Below are 24,221 nucleotides of genomic sequence, written 5' to 3'. Positions count from 1 at the left end.
GAGATATTTGGCAAAATAGGATAGCATAGAAACTGAAAATTGCTCTGTTGGTTTGTAGTTAGAGATGTTTTGAACTTCACTTAGCATTGAGGTCCAGGCCAGGACTGTCCTTCCCAGGAAGGCTAAGTGAGTAGCTGTATCTGATGCTTGGCGTGATACTTACTTTAGTGGCATGGCTGCTTCAGGCTATCTGCTTGGCATAGTTTGTTTCTTCTACCTTTACTTAACAAAAGGAAAGGCCTTATTGCTCATGTAGGAATATTTCAGTTATAAATATCAATGTAAATACATAAATACCTCATAAATACCTTGGCTTCTATATTAGTCTTTTGTGTCTTTCATTTTAGCCAGAATAAGCTATTAAGAGCAAATCTCAGAGTACAAAACAAATGAGCGCAATCCTGGAACATAGCAACCCCTGGAGGTACTGTCTGCAGAGGCCTCCCCAGCTCTAACAGTCTTACCTTCCCAGCATTCCTCACTGTTTTCTTTGTACATATGGAGTAGCTGCTAGGTCCATATATGTCTGTTCATTTACAGTTGTGTAGGTGTTAGGCTGTTCATTTATTCATTCAAACTATAAAAGTGCCAAGTACACAACACAAAAACAGTATATCAACAAAAGCCCTGATCTTATAGAATCAATGGGGGGAAAGTTAGGGATTAGTAAGTAGGTAGGCAAGAAAAGTATGTAGTATATACCAACGATGTTAAATGTTATGAAGAAAAAAAAGAGGAACTAAAATGAAGGATAGAATGTAATTTGGGTAAAAAATTATTGCTACTTAAAATACTGTGGCAGGGACTTCCTCACTAGAAGGCAGCACTTAAGCAGATCTGAAAGGTGATGAAGAACCTATTCATGTGGCACTTCTAAATATCAGAAAATGAGAGGATTCTTAGAATGCATAAAGGCCAAGATAGGGACAGATTAAGTGAAGGAGAATGTAGAAGAAGATGTAGTTGTAGAGATTCTAAACCATAAAAGGTGGGACATAAATGATACTTATATAAACATAAGAAAAAACTTATACATGCAGATACATAAACACACACATACATACACATGTGTGTATTCATCTGTGTGCATATATGTCATATATAAATTTGTATGTATATATATATATATACATGAGTATTTTATTTATAATAAACACAGTATATCCATTAACAATTATTATTGCTGTAGAAAATTGTAAAGATTTTGCTTTATTATGAGTGATACAGAAAAGTATCAAAAGGTTTTGAATCAAAAGGTGATCATATATGACTTACATTTTTTAAAAAAATTGCTTTGGCTTCTGCGTTGGGAAGAAACTATGTGGGGTCAGTGGTAAGAGCAGAACCAACACTTAGGTGTCTACAGCTAAAATTTAGGTGGTGATAATAGTGGTTTAAACCAGGGTGGCAGCAATGGGGTTGATAGCGAGGGATAATGTTTTAACATAAGCCACCAAGAGTTTCTGACAGATTGGATATGGGATTGTGGTGTGTGTGTGTGTGTGTGTGTGTGTGTGTGTGTGTGTGTTCATGCTCACTCTAATGCATGCTAATTTCTGGGTATAAGTATGAGGAATTTGAAGCTGGACCAGCAGAATCTTTATGTTAAGTTTTATCAATGACTTTGTTCATCACACTCACCTCATCAGAACTAGCTTTGAAGTGGGGAGGGTGGGTGAGTAGATAGGAAAATAAGAAATCATCTTTGGAACTTTTCTATATATCATAACTTCAGGCAAAGTGATATCCACCAGTACCTCTTAGATGTTAACTGTTGGCCTATAAGGCACGAACCTCTAGCAGGAGGAAGTTTACATTTTCTTTGAAGAGGGGAAACTGTGGGCCAAGTCAGAGAATAATCAGACAGAAAGCATGCTGTACAGTGAGAGACTTTATGATGGAGACTGTGGCCTTTGAACTAAGGAGAGTTAGGCACCCCACACTTCTTCCTCAGAATGCCTAATCACACTCCCAAACACCATTTGCTTCCCTAAGGGTGTATCCCTAAAGAGTTAATCCTCTGTATGTAGAAGAGAACAAGGAGAGAATTTAATTCAACAAGCATTTGAGTACTTGTTATACCCTAGGCCTTGGGCTAATAGCTATGTTTGAGAAATAAATAGACAACACCTTTTACTCAGAATCAGCCACATAATTTTCAGATCCAATGCAAAGTGAGAATGCATAGCCTCTTTATCAAAAATTATTGAGACTAGCATCACATTGGCAACAAGAAGAGTGTTAAGCCAGTTGTGAGTCCATCAAGCTGTATTTGCTACTTGTACCATGAAAGAATGAATAATTCTCCAGTTCTTTAGTCACAACTTTGATGTTTGTCATTCTTTAAGCACTTTCCTTACCTAAGTGTGATATTCCTTCTATATCCATCATAGTATCTTTTCTCTACCTCTTTTTTTTCTATTAATTTGTGATTTAAATGGCCCTATATTCCCCCTCTGTTTCACAGTTGCTACACACTTAACTCATTCTCTTTATTCTAGTTTCTTTACAAACATTCTTCCAGTATGTTTTTTTCCTTAATGACTGTATCTGTTTCAAATATGGATCATTCAGCTTGTTTCTATTCCCATCATAACATGTACTTGAAGAAGGAAGTTTTAATATAGCATCTCTAAATCTTCTCTCTGTGATCCTGTCAGAGGCTCACATACTGGAAAGAAATCCAGTGACTATGGAAACCATGCCAAGTCTGTATCAAGGCTTCTAGTAGGTCTTGAGCATCCAACACCCTCACAGCTTCTGATGTCTAGAAACTTAGTGCAGTGAGTCATTCCTAGCATTCATTTGAAAAAATATCATTCATGAATCAGTTTAACTCATTTATCTGCCTCTCTTTTCATACTTTTCCCTGTTGTGTAGGCCCTCAAGTCATCTGAAATTGCTGAAACATTTTTTTTGCAACCATAAACACTTAAGAGAACAACTTCAGTCTTTCTCTTACAGGCTTTCTCTGATCCTTTAACCTCCTCCACCTACTCACCCCCAACCCTAGGCAATATCTCTTCCTGTCATGGAATTTATCCCTGTGTAATCCTTGACAGTTACCCTCACATATGAAGACAGTTCACCTTCCTGCAAAAATGGTTTTTTCCCTTATCAGACTTACAGTTTTCCTACATTTTTCCAATAAAGTGGTAGCCCAAAGAATGACCTGAAGTATGTCCTTAAATCTGAGCTCCCTGATGGTCTCCCCTTTCCAGTCTGACCTAGCATGTGAGCACATGCCTTCCAAGACCACAGACCCTTTGTCAGTCCCTGTCTTTGGACACTGGTGAACACTGTTCTTTTTTCCCTCCTTTTACATCTTCTTCTTCCATCCTCTTGAGTCAGTCCATGTATCCAGAGTTCTGTGTAAAGTAGGGGTGCAATATATGAAGTCCTAGAATAGGGAGAGCTGAGCAAATTCTTTAGCCTTCTAGCTCTGCCATATCTTTATATAGAAGAAGAAACTAAGGTTCTGTTCTGGACTATAGAGTACATGAGGTACGTCAAAGAAATCACTAGCATAGGTCCTATGTTTCAAATTACTCAGAGAACATTTCATTAATTACTCTATATTTTATTTTTTATTATATATAGTATATATATATATACAAACACAAACATACATATATCATGCCAATGCATGATTTTGCTGCTTCTAGGTATGAGAGGACGCATGCAAGAAGAATATTTGATTCTCAATGATTAATCATGCTATGGCATCTAAGAAGGACAACCAGAAATAACTTTTTAATTAGGAAATTATATATTCTAGGATATATCACATTATGTCTCAAGGGTCTTTTTCTCTTCATAATGATGACTGAGGAAGAGTTTTAGTCAGGCGGTCAACTTCTGTTTTTTTTTTTTTTTTTTTTTGCCATCTGTCCTGTAAGCTTCCTGCTGGGGAGGTAGATAGCTGCCATCACTCAAGGCTGAAAACATCTGGCCATACACCCTAAGCCTCAGCATGACTCAGCATGATTCAGCATTGTCCTGCTTAGGCCAGATGCTGGTGGAGAAGCCTGTACAGGCAGAGAGGGTAGGAAGTAGGGGACTAATTTAGACTGGTCCCCAGCCAGGATTTTCCATGCTTGGACTATGGGGATTCCGCAGTGGGGACTCAGACAGACATGCAATATGGATGAAGGGAAACTAGAACTTATTTAATCAGAGATAAGGGGGCTGGAAGTAAAAGAGGATTCTGGGTCTATACAAAATATAATAATCATTCAGTAAATGATTTTGGAGTAACTTTTGTGCATTAAACATTAATTTCAATGCTTTGAGTCATAAACAGACTAGGACAAAAATCTTTCCCAAAAAGCATAGTAGTAAAAATTCATAGTTAATTATAACATAGTATTACAGCATTTTCCATACTTAGTTGAAATACATATGGCAGAGGGGCAAATGACTGTCTCTCTCAGTGCAGGTTCTTTTTAGAGAATAAGGAATGCAGCAAAATATTTAATAACATTAAAAAAACATAAATTAGACCTTGAGAAATGAAAATGAATTTTCTTTATAGATAATACCTGTTCTCCATATCTCTTAAGGGCAAGGTGTATGGAATGGCTAACTCACAATGAGTCAGAATGCTTTATTCTTAAACAGGAGCCCACTGGGCCATGAACAGAGAAGGTATCCTTAGCACTTAGCACAATAAGCTCTCCCTTTCTCTTAAACATGAGAAGCATCATGAGCCTGCCAGAGTCAGGCATATCACATAAGAGAAGAGGGTGCCAGGTAGGATATACTTTGAATAGTAGCCCATTCCTGATGAAATAAAGCAATCAACATTTTAGTTAAATGTTGTGATGAGAGTTTAAGAGGGGCCCAGGGATCCCAGGGATCCCATTCTTCTGAGGTGATCTTAGGCGAGTTGCTTGGCTTCTTCATGTTTCTGAAATATAGAATGATAATGTGGTTTAGATCATAAGAGTATAAGGATTCAATCGGTTTCTAGTACACAGAGCTAGGAACACCACACATGCTAAGTATTACCTGTTATTATAGTAAGTCTATACATATAACTCTTAAGATCACATTTTACTTTCAAAGGAGAATTGGAAAAACAGTTTCTCTTAGATATTTCTTGACTTTAAAAGCTAACTGCAGATTCAGTGTATTTTAAAACACTGTATTTCACAAAATAATTTCATGGGAGATATTTGATAGTAGGCCCTCATGTTGTCACTTCTATTTCTGACTCTCCAATTCACCATTTTCTTTACTCTCGGTCCCCATCATAGTAGAGTTTCCTTCTGAAAAGTGAGCATTTCCCTAGGCAATGTTAGACATGTATGCTTTTGGCTTAGAAGGAAAAACAGTGAAAACCTATTACTGAGAGAGAGAGAGAGAGAGAGACAGAGAGAGAGAGAGAGAGAGAGAGAGAGAGAGAGAGAAAGAGAGAGACTAAGATCTAGCCTAACACAGATGATATAGGACTGCTAAAGGATTTATGCTGAGTTTTTACATTCTGTTTGCAGATGAAAAAGTCTATGTGAAGCCCCAAGTGATTTTGGAGTAGTTATCACATGGAACAAGGACTTTCACTGGTAAAATTTGGTGCTATTCTGTCAGAATCCAAAAGGATACTCAGGGAACTTGCAGTGTTTTTTCTTATTTTAAGTATTATTATCACAACACCCCAGCACTGTGCCTAGCCTGGTATAGGGTTCTCAGTACTTGGCATTAGATAGAATGACACACAGACAAAGAGATATATCTCTGAGCTTTGGGGACAATGAGGTTCCAAGTTATTGCAGGGTGAGGGCAGAGCCAGTGGTTCAACCTGAGGAGTATCTGAAGTATGTAATTAATGTATGAACACTCTCATCCTTAACAAAATTTGAAACTTTATCCAAGTACTTAAGGGACAATTTGGACAGGTGTGGGCTACCAGTTTTCTCATGAAAGTACTTATAACTTCCTTGAAAATTTCTGTAATTCAAGACAGTCTCATTGTATTCTGAACTTGTTTTCAAATTTTTATTTAATTCTTTTTCTCTTAAACTTTCCAAGGTGATGCAACCATGGTCAAAGAAAGATGATCTACATTTTTGACTTGAACTTTTAACCTCTCATTTCCAATGGATAAAAGTAAGAAGCATGGAGCAGGGGCCCTGAGTTCCTGTTTCTACCCTCTTGGGCCCACAGTAGGTGTTTCTGTTGGTGTTTTTGTTGTGGAAAGTCCACAGTTCTGGGCAGGTGTAATACTGGACCTATGTCTTAGCCTTGATATTTACTTGGGAGCTCTGTATCTTGGAAAGACTACTTCATCTCATTGACCTTCAATATCCCACACTTAAAAAGAAGCAGGAGAGACCAGTCCACATGGGTCCTAATCACATATTAGCTGCTTAACAGCTATGCATCTTTAATAAATTTACTTAACCTATTTGTGTCTTGTGTTCCTCATCAGTGAAAAATAACAATCCATATCTGAGTGTTGGTAATAACATAAACTAGTTTAAGTCATAAAATAGACTTAAATTATATTCTGGCATCTACTAAGTGTTTAAGAGATGCTACTTATCATTAGCATTAGTTAAAATATGGTCACTAATATATGCCTCACAGAATTATTGGATTCATTTGAGATTATTTAAATATCATAGGATGGCACCTGACATAAGGAAAGTTGTCAGTTACATGTTAATCCAGGCTAATCCATGTTAATCCTTTCAGTATCCTATAATCTGAATCAACATGTTTGTTTCTTCATGTGTCCCTCATGTGTACTTTGGCCCTTCATCATCCTGTTTCTCTCTTAACTCCTGCAAAGGTCCCCAAGACTCTTGTGCTTTGGAGTCTTGAAGTTATGCCCACTCTGTGCAGTGATATGTTCTTAGACTGCAAAAGTTGCTGCCAATTGTCTTCCTCTTGTCATGTGGCCTGAGATGCTTCAGTCATTAATGTTAAGCTCCTTATAATATGTTCCTACTGAGGCAGGGTGGAGCTCCTATTGCATAATATCCCAGTCCTTTGTTAATTTTAAAACACTAAGCTCTGAGGCTGTCATTATAACTCTTAAAGTTCTTGCTGCTAATTTCTAGAAATTGCCTGCTGCTTTGAAATATCTGCTTCTTAGGGGGCCTATACCTCTATCCTAAATTGCTAGGCTTTTGGTTCAGAGAGTGTGCATTTCCTTTAAATTTCATAAAAACTCCATCATAAGATTAATATAATTTTTACTCCTATTTTACAGCTTCTAAGCTTAAACTCATAGAAGTCAAAAAATTTTGTCCCTACACGAGGGACTGTAAAATTTTAGGTGGTTACAGACTGGAAAATGCTCCTATGCTGTGCTTCCCCACCCTTTCCCTTGCCCGCTCTCCCACTCCTGGTCTATCTCCCCTAAGACTCTTGGTCTCCACCCAGAGCTGACAACCTGACCTGGTCACCTATCTGAGCAGTCAGGCCTGTAGTCTTTCTGGGCCTTTGATAGCTAGCTGCTAGCCTTGGCCCTGCCCTCCCTGTGACTTCTGATAGACTCATCTTATGCCCCAGTTCCCTCCATCCTCACAGGGGCCCTCAGTTTGCTGAGTCAAAGTTCCCTGAAGTTCAAGCCCATAGAGACCCGGTTAGTTGCAGACTTTTGCATTGCTGCTGCCTTCCTCTACAGCCTGACTCTTGTGCTTCCCCATCCCACTCACTAACCCTCCTCATCAGTGCATCAAATGGCACTAGGACAATAGCTTGAATTTGACATGATCAAGCTCTGCCTCCGACATATTCAACTTAGGCAAATGCTGTTTGTTACTCTTCTAAGTTCCATCTTCTTATCCAAAAGTAGGAAGAATAATGATATCTCTTTTTGCAATTACAATGAGAATGAAAGACAATAGTTAAACTTATTAGACCCTAGAATATAAAAGGTCTCAATAAATAGTTGTCAATTGTACTTTTTATAATATTTTTTATTAATTTTTAAAAAATAAATGACAGCAGAATGCATTACAATTCGTATTACCCATATACAGCACAATTTTTCATATCTCTGGTTGTATATAAAATATGTTGACCAATTCATGTCTTCTTTCTCTTCTCCCCCAACTTTCTTACTTATGCTCCATATTCTCATGTCCCAATATTCTCTCTTACCTACAATGACTTTTCCTACTGCACTTTTCTTATAGTGATGCCAGATATTAAGATCGGGTGTGGGGGTAAGCCATTAACAAGTGAGGACTTTCTTGAAAAAGCCATACTCACCACATGGATCATCTCAGCAATGTTCAGGAAGGAAAGAATATTAAGGTAAAGGTAGCAGCTAAAGAAGGACTCCCAGACAACTGGACTCAGGGCCTTCCAGAAGCTGAAAGTAGAAATCTGAATGCCTCTTGGGTATGTCCAACTGAGAAGGCCCTGGCTGTGGAGAAACAATTGCTGGATGGATGTGAAAAGATTTACTAGGACAGACTGAAGAGAGGGTCTCTGGCTGTTTGGGGTAGAAAGTAAACCTGTTATAGGAAGAAAATAAAAACAACTCTTCTCTGTGTCGGTTTTGGTTCTCTTCTTCATATTTTATGGGGCTTTGAGTTTAGGTCAAACGTAAAAAAACAAAAAACAAACAAACAACAACAAAAAAAAACTAATTCCCACCTACTGGGCTCCTGGGCTCCTAACAAGAGAGGGAGCATTGTAGTTCCTGTTCCCACTTCATTCAGAGCTTCAGAGATTGTTGTTGTTGTTGTTGTGCTTTTTCATTTGCTTCCACATATTCACTTCACTGATCATGAAGTACAGGAAGAACCTTCTTCCTGCCCAGTCCTGTGTCCCTTGCTATGTGCATGATGGCAGAAGAGGATAAAATGTAAAGGCATAAGGCTTCTCCAAGTTAGAAGATCAGCCTTCTGCTTAGGATCTCCCCTGGGAATTCATGCAACTATGGGTAAGGTACTTTCTATCATGGGGAAAAGCTCTCCCACTGTGCCCTTATTTGGGCTAGACAACTCCATAATTACAAAGTTCTTACATAAATTAACATCCTTTAATCCCAAGTCACATAGTATATCTCAATTCCCTCTTTCAAAAGTTACCCTTTTTATATTGGAGCATTCATATGTATGAATAACACAAAATATGTACATTTTTAACAAATTCTGTAAACATAACAATGAACAATGGAGATATAGCCCTTGAATTCAAAAAGTCAACTATTTAACTAAACTCAGTGATCATAACTGCCACCCCTTCTCTCCTTAGTGTAGTCTTTACTGATTTCAGGGATGTTATGGTCAAGCAGGGAAAAGCAGACTACCATTCCAGAGCCAGCTATAAAGGAATGCAGTGTAACTTTACACTGAGGACAGGGGAGTACAGAGGATTAGAGAGTGTTTCACACATAGTATGACTAGTAGCATCTTGAAGGCAGGAGCTGTAGCTTAAACTGAAATCCCAACATCTGCATAGAGTGCCACAAAGTAGTTGTAAATACTTATTGAAAAACTTTAATACTTGCTAGCATAGGTGTGTATATGTATGTGTTTTGTACATGGTGTGGAAAGTTAAAAACAGTTTCCACACTGTGGTAAAGGAGAGATGTTAATATTATGCACTTCTATTCTTTCAAATGTATTAAATGAGATAATTTATGCAAAATATTTGTTACAATATGTAACATATTAATCCTTCAATAAACATAGTAAGTCTTCAATAAATGTTAGTTAATTTTTATTAATATTTATTAAATTGACATAAAATGCAGAATAAAATAGTTGTCAGCTGTATTAACAATAGTTGCAGATAAGTGCAAAATATAACAGCAACATTTGAATATTTGGTATACACAAGGGATTGCTTTAAACTCTTCAAATAATTAACTTTGTCAATCTGCATGGCATTTTTTGCAAGCATGTTAAAAAACCATTTTACAGATGAAGGAACAAATTACACAGCCAGTAAGAGATGCTGGGTTGCCAGCTACTCAGGCAGTCTGGCTCCAGAGTTTATGTTCTTATCCTCTGTTTGATTCTGCTAAGACTTCTTTAAGGTAAAGGTTTTAATCCCTGAAATCAATTATTGGAGATGGGTATGTGGAGAAAGTGTCAAGTTCTTCCCCTAAGGTGTACCAGAATAGAAAGGAGAGTAGCATGCTCTTTTTTCTACCTGCAAAACAACACCCACCCATCTGGTGCCCAGTGGGCCTAGCTAAAGAAGAACATGTCCTTAATGAGAAAACTTGGGAGTAACTTACTAGTTGAGGAGACTCAGGTTCAATGACTTCCCTGGTCTAGGTCTTTCCTATTATAAATTTAAGTGATATAATTTCCATGTTAAAAGATAAACCACAGGGAATAATTTACTCCAGTATGTTATTTACAGGTCAGAACGAGATGAGTTGAGAAAGGCAGTCCATAAAATGTCATAAAAATGTCTGGGTGAGGACTCAAGGTTCCTGAATTGCCATCTTCTCTGCTTGCATGGAAACTCTGCCTCTGACTGTGCTCACTATGAGAGAAGGAACAAATGGAATCTGAAATATTTAATGTAGTTTCTGTCACAAAGAGGACTGTAGGTGCCTGTTTGTTTCTTTTTAAATAAATATATTATTTAAAATAAATATATAATTTAAATATATAAATGAGCAAACCCTGTTCAGAACTGGGAGGGAAAACTACAGCTTGCCCCTCCTGGGTCCTGGTCCAGTAGATAATGCTATCAGAGCCCTGTCAGGTTCTCCTCCCACTGCTGTACCTTAGAGTGAGTCATCTTAGCACAAGGGTGGGGCAAGTCATCTCACTCTGACCTGGGTCTTGAATAGGAGAAGGCAAAGGGGTCAAGATCTATAAACTCAGGACATGGCTATTCCTGCCTCTAAAGAAATGAATAACACTGGGTGGTCTATAGATGTTTGGTATCACCTCTTATATAAAAGTGATGGAAAGGTCATTGCACTGCATGCCATCTCATTGAAACCATTATCTTCCCCAAACACCTGTATTAGACAATACCCCTACTCTGAGGTCCTCATGTCAGTTTCTACATAATTGTCAAGGAATTTTGAAAACTTCATTCTTCATAGTTTGTTTGTTCTTCCTGTCTCAATGACTCAGAAAGAAAGTGTGTACTTTTTTTCATTAATTGACAACAGATTTAACTTCACAACTTTAAAGAAAGCCATCCCAAGTCCAGAAAATAAAACTTACCATCTTTGATCCTCAGCTTTCTGTCAATATTATAAATGTTATAAAGTATCTCAGGGTGGCAAAGAACAATGAGATAATGTATATCAAGGAACTAGTCACAAAAAGGATTTGACACATGAAAAACAATCAAGGAAATGTTTTGCATATATTTTATCTACTATTTTTATTGATTATTTTTTATTTATTTTTGCAAAATTTTGATGACTAATTCTTGACACTATTTGAAGGATGCCCGACAGTAGCTGACACTTTGTTAACATTCCAAAATCGTGACTGACATTGAGATCAATGTACATTTTTTTTATAACCAAAAAGGAAAGAGGTACTGTCTTTGTCAAAAGTCAGAAGCTTGGACCTTCCCAACTGTAGAGAGAGGAGTGAGAGGCCAAAGGGTGCTGTCTAGCTACTCCCAGGAAGAAGTCTCCGCAAATATCTCGTGGTCTCAGAACTGCTTTGCCTGGAGGTAAGCATCACCTCCAGAATGGCAGTGCTGTCTATAAAGTGCCGAGTCCTCATTCTTGTTTCCTCAGGTTGTCAGAGGAGCTTCCCTTCCCAGCTAGAGAAGACTTAAGAAGTTTCTTCTTTGCCTTTAGGGACTGACACACTTCTCTCTTTTGTTGACCAAGTTCAAGTCTCCTGTCTGCTTCCAAGGTCTGTTGCATTAGGAAAGGGACTTGAAGGACTAAGGACAGCTGGAAAGCCAGCTGCAGGAAAAAGAGTGGCATTAGTTTTCACTCTCTTTCAACAGACTCCTGTCACCTTTTTGTCTGGCTATCTATGAAGCATAAGTTACGGTCAGAAATTGGTTTTCAAACCTTTTGAATGCTTTTAGTATCAGAATCTAACTTAGAAATTGATGGATTAAATTAAGGCAAGGTACTTCAACTCTGCAACAGGAGTATTTTAAAAAGGGTAGGGAGGTAACTATGAAAACAACTGTTTATCTATCGATTCATTCGTAGATATTAACAAAGAAGCTAGAACTTAGAATACTGTATAAAAGCTTAGGCTTTCTTTTAGTGGAAGTGGGGGTTGTCAGAGGCAGAAATAAAGTGGAAATACAACTCTGCTGACCCTTGTGGTCCCCATGATGCCCTGCAAGTCTCTTTCAATTGCTTAGCATAATTAAATGTGAGACTCTGTGGGAATAGCACCCTGTCTCTCTGTTTCAACATCCCCATAAAATCATGTGATAATAAATAATTCCAAAATCTAGCAGATTGGTGTCATGTTTAGGAATGTGGTAAATACAATTAGAAAAACCGCAGTTTGACTTCTGTCTTTGGAACAAATATATGACACTGGACAATTTAATTAAATTTGGAATCTAGTCTCCAAAGTGTACTGGGGAAGTACACACAGGCCCACACAGACACACACCCACACAGACAGAGGGAAGGGGTTGGGATGGGGACGGGTGAACAGCAGGGCGGGTAGGACCCCCACGGCCCCTCCCAATACAGCCTTTCCTCCCTTATACCCCTTTTCTCCTCCCCTTCCCCATGGTAGGAACATAGCGTGTTTATATTTTATGGCCAAACTATTTTGAATTTTGTTGTCTGGCCCTCAATGCCCTACCCTCTTCCCTTTGCAGGACCACAGCTCTCATCCTCTGGTCCTCCCTGGTCCCCTCCCTGGTTTCCCTGCTTTCTGAAGTAGTTGGTTCTCTATGGCCTTCCCTGACTCGCTCCCACCCTAGTCCCGTGGCCCCTGTCCTTCTCCTCCTCTCTGTGGCAGTTTCATATTTGCTAAGTCAAATTTGCTCATTAAACATTTTGTTGTATTTTACTTTAAAAAAAAAAAAGGTCAGCCTTAGCAACTTAGTGAGGCCCTAAGCAACTTTGTAAGAAATTGAGATAATAGTATTAGACTTCTACTGTTAAAATTAGAATCCAATGATTTACTGTATCAATGTTCTTATCATAGTGCCTAGAACAAAGTGAGAGCCTTTGAAATGTTACCCCTTAATATTGGTTCAACACTTGCATGTCATTTACTAATGAAGGTTTTATATGCATTATCTGACTTAATTCTCACCAATACACTATGCATCAACCATTTTCTTCCTTTTCTGAGTAAGTAAACACAGAATATTTAAAGAAACATTCAAATATTATATGACTAGTGGAAATATGTATTTGTATTATATCATATGATGTAGTATTATTATATTATAAAATACTCTAACAACATAGTTTCATATAAACTCAAAATTGAAACATCCCATGCAACCCTATCTTCCTAGCTTCATTATCCCGAGGAAACTGGCCTTAGTGACCTGGTGTTAGTCCTTCCATAATAGTTGAGTTTTTAAAAATATTTTTTAGTTATTGATGGACACAATACCTTTATTTTATTTATTTATTTTTATATGTTGCTGAAGATCAACCCCAGTGCTTCACATGTGCAAGGTGAGTGCTCTAACACTGAGCCACAACCCCAGCCCCCCCCCACACACACACATACATAATAGATTTTTGAGTGATGGGGAGGACCGGCTGTGGGAGGGAGGGAGGGAAGGAAGGTGAGATGGGAAAGAAGTTCTAGTTATTACCTTCTCTCTCTCTCTCGAAATAGTTCTCCCCTCTCCATTACATTAAATTGAAAGTAATGCTTCTCTTTCTATATTCCTAGAATAAAGAATGACTGATAATGTAAAACAATTTTGAAAGTTTTTGACATTTTCAAAATCCAAGGAGATGTTTTATAATCCTTTGATTTACTATTAGAAACAGGAAAGAAGTAAAGACATTTCTCAGGAGACAAGATATAAAAAAGGAGAAGTTAGGAGGAGTACCCCAATGTCCTGTCCCTCTAAGGTGGCAACCACCATCAATCAAGAGGCCCTTTCAACTATTCTCTCATTGCTCCACCTGTCTTGGTCCATTAGTTCCCTCTAGTGGTCATAACAACAGCTTCAGGCTACTTTTCTACAGAGTTTTGTCAGATATGTGTCAGAAAATGTAATCCATTAATAAAAGTAAAAATAATATTTTAAGTGCAGCCATTTTTTTCCTTTGTTATTGTAATTACCTCTGAAATCTTGGTGATCTCTTAGGCTATACTGAGTGTGGGACAACAGGATGTGGGACGCTAAATCTTTGTACTTACTAAAGAAAACCACTATAGCATAGTGAACAAGATATTTTCCAGAATAAATAAATTGATCGAAGACTTCTCCAAAAAAATGCATAGAAAATAATTATTTACAATGTATATCATAGTATGATGAACAACATTAGTATAACAATTATTAGTCTAGACATAAGCTCACACTAAGTGGACCATGTTCAGATGAAGGCAGGGAGAATAAGAAAGATGCCAGGCAAGGTGGTGCATGCCTGTAATCCCAGTAGCTTGGGAGGCTGAGACAGGAGGATTGCAAGTTCAAAGCCAGCCTCAGCAAAAGCAAAGCCCTAAGCAACACAATGAGATCCTATTTCTAAAAGAAATATAAAATAGGGCTGGGGGTGTGGCTCAGTGGTTGAGTGTCCCTGAGTTCAATCCCTGGTACCAAAATAAAACAAACAAACAAACAAAAAGAAGCAGAAATATGATGGGAACAAGAAAAGAGAAGTCCTTTGATCCATATCAGGAAAAGGACAGGCAGGTTAGAGCAACAAATTATTGTCATGCAAAGAGTATATATATGACTTATTGATAAAGATGGAGGCATAATATAGTTATTAGCAAATACCTATATGATACACGGTAGAAAACTCCATGAAGGATCCTCCTAGAAAAAAAGGATAATTGGATAGAAATATAAAAGCTGAACTCTGAGGAATTGAATTATAATATCCCAATAACTATGGGAAGCATGGTGAAGGTAAAATCCAAGGCCATTTCAGCCAACATGGAGAGGAACATGGACTTGATGAGTGAGGGTTCTATCCTAAAGTTATCCAGGATGATGGTGATGCACATGAAGAAAGTGTTGAAGAAATAGAAGTGGGGTAGAGAGCCAGGAAGGGAGACCTTACAGCTAGAAATGTCATGAGAAAAAAATAGAAAGTTCTTTGTGTCAGCTACCTTGGCTACAACTGGTGAAGTCCAAACCTTTTGTTTTAAATCTATTCCAAAATCTGACACATTGTTAAAATATTTGACATTAAAGAAGTAATCGTGGATTTAGGAAATGCTCCATGATTCCTTGCAAATCATGAATTATGATCACTCTAGGAGACACTGAGGAAATGAGTAAATTTGGTAGAGAAGATTAAGAGTATCTTTATTATTTTTGGAGGTCAGGAACTGGGCTGATAGTCACTTTATCTCAGTCTCTAAGGTGAGAGCTTGAAATGGTGTAGAGCAGAATTTGGGAATTGAGTGGATTAATGTGGAAGTAAAACAAATAAGCCACAGATAAGAATGTGCAACATCAGAGAGATGATTTGCTTTATTAATTTATGCAGTTTATCATGCAATCTGGGTCTGCACTTACATCACAATCAGATGCTGATGGTCAGATGGTTTTCTTGTGTGCTTTTCTTCACTAGTGGCCCAGAAATCCAGACTTTTTCTAGACTTTAACTTCACCACCTCAGAGCTCTTTACTTTCTGCCACATGGAGGAAGAGAGAGTGAATGATAAGAAGTCCCTATGCTTTGGACAGGGACACGTTATTTTCTATACATTACTTGAGTCATAACCAGACACATGGTCAGTTTTATCATAAAAGCTGCTCAAAATCTAAAAGAAATACTTAGATTTTAATTACCAGCATTGTTTTTGCCATCCTAGTCATAGTAACTAGCAAGATCTCACACCTCTTGATTCCCAAAACAGCAGGAAACCTTTACTATAAAATCACAAACATAAAGAGTCCTATCTTTATAATGCCTAAGCAGTCCAAATAAGACTGAGAGTTCCAGAAGAATACCAGATTTTGTAATCTGTGACTTAGTTAAGCCTCTCTCACCCCAAACTCTACCTTATATCAGAACAGATAAATTAGGTTTTGCAAAATATTTTGTCATGAATTATTATATTTAAGAGATATGTGGCATATTCTGGAGCCAAATATTCTGGGTAGACTTCAGCCATCTGCTATATACCAGCTACTTGATCTTGAAATATTGCTTTATGGCTATGTGACTCAGTATCTTAATCTGTAAAGGATGTTACAATAGTACCTGATTTACAGATTTACTGAGCATGTTAAATAAACTAATATATCAACAATGCCTTGGGCATAGTATCAGCCATAACAATTACAATCATTGCCGTTACAACAATTATTATTACTTTACTAGCATTTTAAAATATATGTTTAATTTTTAGTGTCACGTAGTTGTATATGTTTGTGGGTACAATGTGATATTTCAATACAAGCATACAATGTGACATTACACATGACATGCTCAGATCAGGGCAACTGATGTATGCATTACCTCAGACATGATCATTTCTTTGCTTTGAGAACATGTGAAATCTTCTCTGCTAGATATTTTTAAATAGACAATTAATTGTTATCAACCATATTTGATAACTTCTGTACTATGGAACATTAGGTGTATTTCTTCTATATGACTATACCCCTGAACTTGTTAACATCTTCTCTTCAAACCCCACTTTTCCCAAGTTTGAATCTCTGGGAGCTACCATTGTACTGTCTAGATCAAAGATTTTAACTTCCACACATGAGGATATATGGTATTTGTATTTCTGTGCCTGATGTATCTCTCTTAACATAATGTCCTCCAGTTCTATCTGTGTTGATGCAGATAACATAAATTTGTTGATATGATTAGATAATGTTCCATTATATATATACCACAAGGTCTCTACTATTCATCCATGGATTAACACTTGGGTTAATTCTATATTTTGGCTATTATCAATCATGCTTCTATTATTATTACTATCTTTAGATGATCCTAATGTGCCTGTTGAGGTCATGGGAGTTTGGAGCAAGGACATGAAGGTCATATTTAGATAGAGGTGGCAATAGAAGGAAAGTAACATCATATTGTCAAGACTTAACATTTTTCCTTCTCTGAAAAGAGAAAAAAGTTTAGTTTTTTCTGGAAAACATCATGGCAAAGTAATCACCTGTTAAGAAAAAGTCACTTGCTCTATATTAATACAAAACCAAGCAGGACCAAGCACTACTGGAATCTGGCCCAAGGATAAGAAAGATTATGTAAATTGTGTACCTGTAATAGACATGCTGCTGAGAGGAAGATGTGAGGTGAACTTCTCTTCTCAGATAAAATGGTTAGTTTAGAAATGTTTAGAAAGTTAGACTCTGTTTCTCATGAATAAATATTCTGTGAAAATAGAAGGGAGATCAGTGGAGGAAGAAGGGGATTGAGGGGTAAGAAAGAATGCATGTATGATTATGTCAAAATGAATCTCTCTACTATATATAAACATAAAGCAATTTAATTAAAAAAAACACTTAAAAATACATATCCTTGCCAACACAGTTCCCCTTTCTGTTAGGAACATCTACCCACATATACTCTTGGGTATGATACCTTGGGTTCCCAGATATTTTAATTTAGATGTAAAAGGTTCACGGAAATTTGAAGTCCCATGCAAAGTGTGATAGATGGACTGAATAATTTCAGTTTTCATCTGACCAGCACAGAAAAAAAAAGAGAGAAACTTCTACCATTCTTCTTATGGATAAATCTGTTTAAGTTGAACATTGTAAGGTTTTGGATAAAATACTTAACCTATTTAAGTAATAGACTCTAGGGTCAGTATCTTCATTATAACAAAAAAAAATGTTGAAGTATATGTGTGAGAATCTGGTAGGCAAAAGTGAAGTGCTCAGTACAACGCCTAGTAACAGTGAGACCGAGGACCTAATTGACTCTATCCTGTTGTGATTATATCCTGAGCTCTTGTGAGAATCCAGGCTCTACTTGTCAAACTTCCTCAGAAAAATTATGGTATTTCCCCCTGTAGTTCAAAAGTTGAATGTTAATGTTTAGTCTTATTGTAATTCATTTTGTGAGTTTTGATTCTTGTTCTCTAGCTGTCCACAATGCTTTTGGATCCAGCTGCTCCACGGTGATAACATTTAACACTGATGCCAAGACTATGGGGTGGACTATCAGAGGTGTCAAGGCCAGTGAATACAATGAGGGGAATTGGTCAGCAGCCAGATAAAGGGAGTGGTTTGGGAGGGTGTCTCAGGAATGAGAATGCTCATGAGCTGGATAGAGAATAAAGAAAAGAGGAGAATGATAAACAATATAGACATGCCAAGACGAGAGTGATTTCTATGAAGTGAACGAGTAAGACAGCAGAGAGAGAAGAATCTGGCCTTTCTATATTTTTGACATGCATGCATAAATATGGAACAACAAATCCCATCATTAGAACTATAATGAACTGACAAAAAATGAGAAATTAAAAATAAATAAATGATTTGGGCATGGAACTGTTCTGGCTGGGAGAAATTTCTCAGGGATGGTCATAGGAAAGGTTGGTCAAAAATGAGTAAATGTGGAAGTTGACATCAACCAACTGAAAATAATTGAGAATTGACAGAGAGTTACATCCATGTGATATGGGATCCATACAAGTGGTATTTCTTAACCAAAGAGGAATGAGCTATTGATAAATCCTACAACATAGCTAAATCACAATTATGCTGAGTGAAAGAAATTAAGCTCAAAGAGTTACAGTCTCTATGAGTTTTGTGGTAGGACACTCTTGAAAAGATAAAAAACATAACTGTGACAGAAAACTGATCAGTGGTTGCCAGAGTTAGGGATTGGGTGTGTGACTACTATAACAGTATTGAGGGAGTTATTTTGGACTGACGGAATTGTTCTATATCAATTTTACAGTACACCTATTAACACAGAGAGAAAAAGAGAGACAGAGAGAAAGACAAAGAAAGAATTAGAACATACAAGATCCAATATCATGCCCTTGTTTTACAGATGAGGAAACTAAAGATTGAAACCTGGAGAATATCAAATGTCAGGAGAGATAGGGAACATCCCCCACCGCTTCCACATGCATGTGTGCCTAGGCAGACCCAAGCTCACAAACCACACATGAAGAAGAGGGTAGGCGATAGGACCTAGAGAAGGGAGTGTTTAAAGGATTGGTAAAATGTTTGGAAATGGAGCGGGTGAAAGAGATTTCTAAGATTTCAAGTGGGAAAAAAACCCCTGTAATATCTTCACTACTATGTTTAAGTCATTCATTAAATATCTCAGTATTATGAAATAATTGCCAAATTCTGTGTCCATAAATAGAATTCTGAAACGTGTGTGTTGCTTAGATGTTTTTGTTATCTCTTCTCAAGAACTTCAGAATGGGTGCGAACATGAGCTAAATTAGTTCCTGTGAAGCTCTTGGAACAACACCTGGAACAGGATGTTTGCTATGAGTGAGAGAAATAAAAGTCTGTCACAAGTTCAGTAAATCAGCCCTAGCCATACCACATAAAAAATTTATTTTTTAAAAGTAGGCATTTGGGTATTAACAGAACAGGAGGACGCCATCCCTGGGAAAATCTTAAGCTGAGGGGGAAACACAATTATTCCCCTAACAAATCACAGTGTGAAAGAGAATAGTTTTTAAACTCCAGCCCTCAGAAGACAGATGGCCATGCTGCCTGCTTTCATTCAGGTCAGTCCTGACTCAAGATGCCCTGGATAAGGAGGATCTGAGGCTCAGCAAACTGGTGGTCAGGGTCAGAGTGAGGATGGGCACCAAGAGACTTTTCTAGAGGTTGCACTTGTTTGGAAGAACCCTGTTTTTATTTCAATTATGTGATACATGTCATTATATATTGCTGTATCTGCAAGTTGATGTTGATCTATTAATCAAAAAGGTCTTCAAAGTAAGAAGTTGTTTTTAAAGGGAATACATAGGTATGAGTTTCATTTAAAATTAAAATCCATTAATGTGCATTTATTAATTATTCACAATACATAATTTTTAATATTAATGATTTTTTCATTGATTTTTTGACAATTGATATAGGATTAAAGATCAATATGTTGTAAATTCACATTATAGTATCTCTTGCTACCACATTAATAAATGTGAGTTTTCCATTAGGTCCCATCACTTCATACGTATATTCATATAGTTCTGTTTCTTAGAATTCTATAACACAAGTAATTGTACTTTGTAGCATATTATCTCTAAATTTGCATGAGACAGATCTTTATTGTTGTAGCCTACAAACTCATGGAAATGGCACTGAAGTCCCTCTCTAATAAACACTTTACACTGCCACTTCTACAAAATTTTTCACTTGTATGAAAATGTTGATACCACTATACTTGTTTTATGTTCTTTTTACTGCTATACCTCCAGTGGTCAAAAGGGATGTAGGTTCTCTATAAGCAATTTATATTTTTAAATGATGTGAATTTCAGACCAAATGGCAAAGATAACTAGAAACCTAGGTGCCTAAATTAAATATACTGTATGCAACTTTAGAAAAATAAATAATTTTTTGGTATAGAAAGAAATATAAAAAAATGGCAGTGAATAAAACCCGTAGGGCAAACTTTCCAAGAACTCTTTTTTTTTTTTTGAGTTTCAAAGTTTATTTTAAGGAAATAATCACATAAATACTCAAAGATGAATATGTGAAAATGCTTATGCAAGAACTATTAATATTACCTAATAAAATTAAAACAGCCTAAAATCCAGTAGTAAGAGGGTGATTTGATCAGAGTTTCCCCAAGAACATATTCTAGAACTTAAATTTTTTATATAAATTTATTTTATTTATATATGACAGCAGAAAGCATTACAATTCTTATTACATATATAAAGCACATTTTTAAAATATCTCTGGTTGTATACATAGTATATTCACACTAATCCGTATCTCCATACATGTACTTTGGATAGTAATGATCATAACATTCCACCATCACTAATTACCCCATGCTCCCTCCCTTCCCCTCCAACCCCTCTGCCCTATCTAGAGTTTGTCTATTTCTCCCATGTTCCCACTATAGCTCAGTTGGTAGAGTGTCTCACATGTACAAGGTTCTGGGTTGAATCCCCACCACCACCAAAAAAAAAAAAAAATGTCCAAGAACTCTTTCTAGCCATCTGTACAATTACTGAATAATATAGGATTAGCTACTTACTAGTTTTGAGCTGTGCTGCATCAAAACAGTACATCTAATTTGTAGGAATTTCTGATGTTTAGCTTTTGCTTTTGAAAAGAATTCTCTCATCAGAGTTCTCATTTGCCTAGATGTGACATTGGTATATAAGGTTTCTTAGATAAGACAAGGACATTTAGGATAGGCCACCTCCAAACACTGGCATAAAATTAACAGTAGATTTGGACATTAACTACAGGTGGTAGATCATGGCTCAAGCAGGATGGACAACACAAAGAATTACAAACACTTTAAAGAAGGGTAAAGAAGCACATTATGTCATCAGTGAAAAATGCCTAAACCATCTAGCATTACTTTTGCCAGGTTTTCTCAGAAAAGAACAAAAAAAATATATGAGTTAAAAATGTCCTGAGTTGTTTTATGTGAGAAGGAAATGAGGGGAATGAAAATGGTAGGTGAAGTCTAAATCAATAGTCACTATTGTCAGAATAAAAATATCAGGAGGTAAGGTAGGAATATGGAAAGAGAACCAGGCTATCTTAATTTGGCAATTTCTGAAAGAAAATTACTGGTCTGCACGTCCCATATGAATGTGGGATTCAGGTTCGCTCCGTGTGAATTTGGGCTGGCAACAAAATGACCACAGACCCAGAAATACCTTTTTCAGAGGTCAGAGACAGCTCAGCAAGCTCAAGCTCCCACGTTGGAGGGCAAGGGGAGCAAGGGAGGCAGGAGGCAAGGAGTAAGAGCAGCAAGAGAGCCACTGGACACTGAACCCCAGTTTTATTCAGGGGGAATCATTCCATGGAACGTTCTACCCAAATAAGGCAAGGGGTTGTGTTACAATGAACAGGTGGGTGTAAGCTCAGCCCCTTAGTGTGACGCCCAATCCCAGAGTGCACCTCTCTTGCTGAGCAGAGTTAAGTCCACATGCACTGCAGCGGGTGCAATGCCAGTCCAATACCTCCACACTCAAGAGGTGTGCTTATCTCCTGTTCAGGCAGGCCTCCGACAATTACTCTTCTTTTGGAAACTGGATATAGATTGTTCTATCTCCCTAACTTCTGTTACTTATATCCTTTTCTTCAAGATCACAGGCATTTCTTCTTTAATAAAATGGATGCATACATAATTTTGCTACTCAAGTCCACGTTCTTTTTTATAACTAATTCTAACTGAAAAAAATAAAGATTTTTTTTTATAATAATGGGAAAGACCCCAAAATCAGGGCACTCTCAAGACATTATAATACTCAAGCTCTGCCATGCCCAGAAAATAGGTGAATGATGCTCCTCTGAATCTGCTTGGTCTTGATGCTGTATATAATTGGGTTCATGAATGGAGGAAAGAGAAAGTAGACATAGCTCATGGTGATGTGGACCACATGGGGGGCATGTTTCCCAAACCTGTGGATGAAGGTCAGGCCAATCACAGTGATGTAAAATACCAGGACACAGCTCATATGGGAGACACAAGTGTTGAGGGCCTTAGCTCGCTCCTCTCCAGAGGCAATGCCCATAACTGTCTTCAGAATCAGGATGTAAGAAAAGAGAATGATCAGAGCATCTAGGAAGATAGTCAGAGCCACCAGAACAACTGGGTATAAGCGATTAAATGTAATATCAGCACAAGCAAGTTTCATGACATCTTGGTGGAGGCAAAAGGCATGGGAAAGAACATGGGAATGGCAATATGGAAACCAATAAAGTGGCAAAATTGGGGGCATGATAGACACAAAGCCTCTCAGCATTACCCCCAGACCTATTTTTATTACCCGGGAATTGGTAAGTATGGAGTTGTACCTCAGAGGAGAGCGGATGGCAATAAAACGGTCATAGGCCATGGCAAGCAGGATACCTGATTCTATGATAGCTAGTGTGTGGATGAAGTAGGACTGAGTGAAACAGGCACCCTGGGCAATCTCCCTCTGGTTCAGCAACAGGACACCCAGGACTGTGGGCATTGTAGTCAATGTCATTCCAAGATCTGTACCTGCCAGCACAGCCAGGAAGTAGTACATGGGTTCATGAAGGCTGTGGTCATTCCAAATGAGGAAGAGAAGTGTGCCATTCCCTAAGAGGATGGAGAGATAGATGAAAAAGAAAGGGATGGAGATCCAGTGGTGAATTGCTTCTGAGCCCAGAAAGCCAATCAGCAAGAAGGGAGCAGCAGTGTTGTTGGACCACATGGTGGTTTTGCAGGTAGAGGGAAGATTTTTTCAGGGTTTATGGTGTCTACATAAACAGTATTCTTTCTCTCTCTCACTGTCTTCTTGTAGCACACCATCAGGCCATTTCTCACCTCAAAACATGTAAGTTTTTGTATGTTGTATCAGACTTCGTCAATTATAAGCCTGTATTCACTAAGCCTTTGCCTAGAGTAACAAATAATAGTAATAACAATCATGATAATAATCACACTTTATTGTGAAGCACACAGCTTTTGGTTTTTCAATCATACCTCTGTGTTTTTGTAACCTTGACTCCAACTCTCGAATTGCTCACCTTCAGACCAACTACATTCTCTTCACTAGTTTATTCCATCTACTATTATTTCTCAAATAGGACTTTGCTGCATTTTTATTCAATTTGCATCAGTTCAGATTTTCTCTCTTGAAACAAATAATTGTTTAAAGATTAATCACTGAGGAAAAGGCTCGATTAAGAGAAATTAGTCAACCATTATTAAATGCTTGAGAAATACTGTACTCAATGTTGCAATGTTAAATGTTCCATACATGGGAGAGAACTTGTTCTCCTATCTGAAGCACTCTGAACAACCGGATATAATTGGCAAACTCATTCTAGAAGGGTGTGTTGAGTTGGGGAAGTTGGAACTCTGAATTTTCAGTGTTGCAACATTGGAGACAAAATTTAAAACACACAAAAAAAGACGAAAACCACTTGTCGGGAACTCCTAAAGAAAAATTTTAAAGAATGCAGACCTCTGGACTGAAGGTCTCCAGAGAAGCCTGATACTTACATACAGCCATAGA

At 37.5% G+C, this 24,221-nt stretch overlaps 1 protein-coding gene across 1 annotated transcript; it reads right to left on the bottom strand.

The window, feature by feature from the left end:
- Positions 1–22,478: 22,478 nt before the first annotated feature.
- Or51b4 (olfactory receptor family 51 subfamily B member 4) lies at positions 22,479–23,414 on the bottom strand. Its single transcript, XM_026401061.2, has one exon. It carries the CDS (start codon positions 23,412–23,414, stop codon positions 22,479–22,481), a length of 936 nt encoding a protein of 311 aa, XP_026256846.2.
- Between the last annotated feature and the right edge of the window lie 807 nt (positions 23,415–24,221).

This window comes from Urocitellus parryii, chromosome 4 (genome assembly GCF_045843805.1).
Source record: "Urocitellus parryii isolate mUroPar1 chromosome 4, mUroPar1.hap1, whole genome shotgun sequence".
NCBI classification, from domain to species: Eukaryota; Metazoa; Chordata; class Mammalia; order Rodentia; family Sciuridae; genus Urocitellus; species Urocitellus parryii.
The sequence above is the reverse complement of the archived record's forward strand: the minus strand, read 5'-3'. Positions and strand labels throughout refer to the sequence as shown.

Bases quoted from the DNA above. Each gene is read 5' to 3' on its own strand.
- Or51b4 (XM_026401061.2), bottom strand. From the start codon at position 23,414: ATGTGGTCCAACAACACTGCTGCTCCCTTCTTGCTGATTGGCTTTCTG.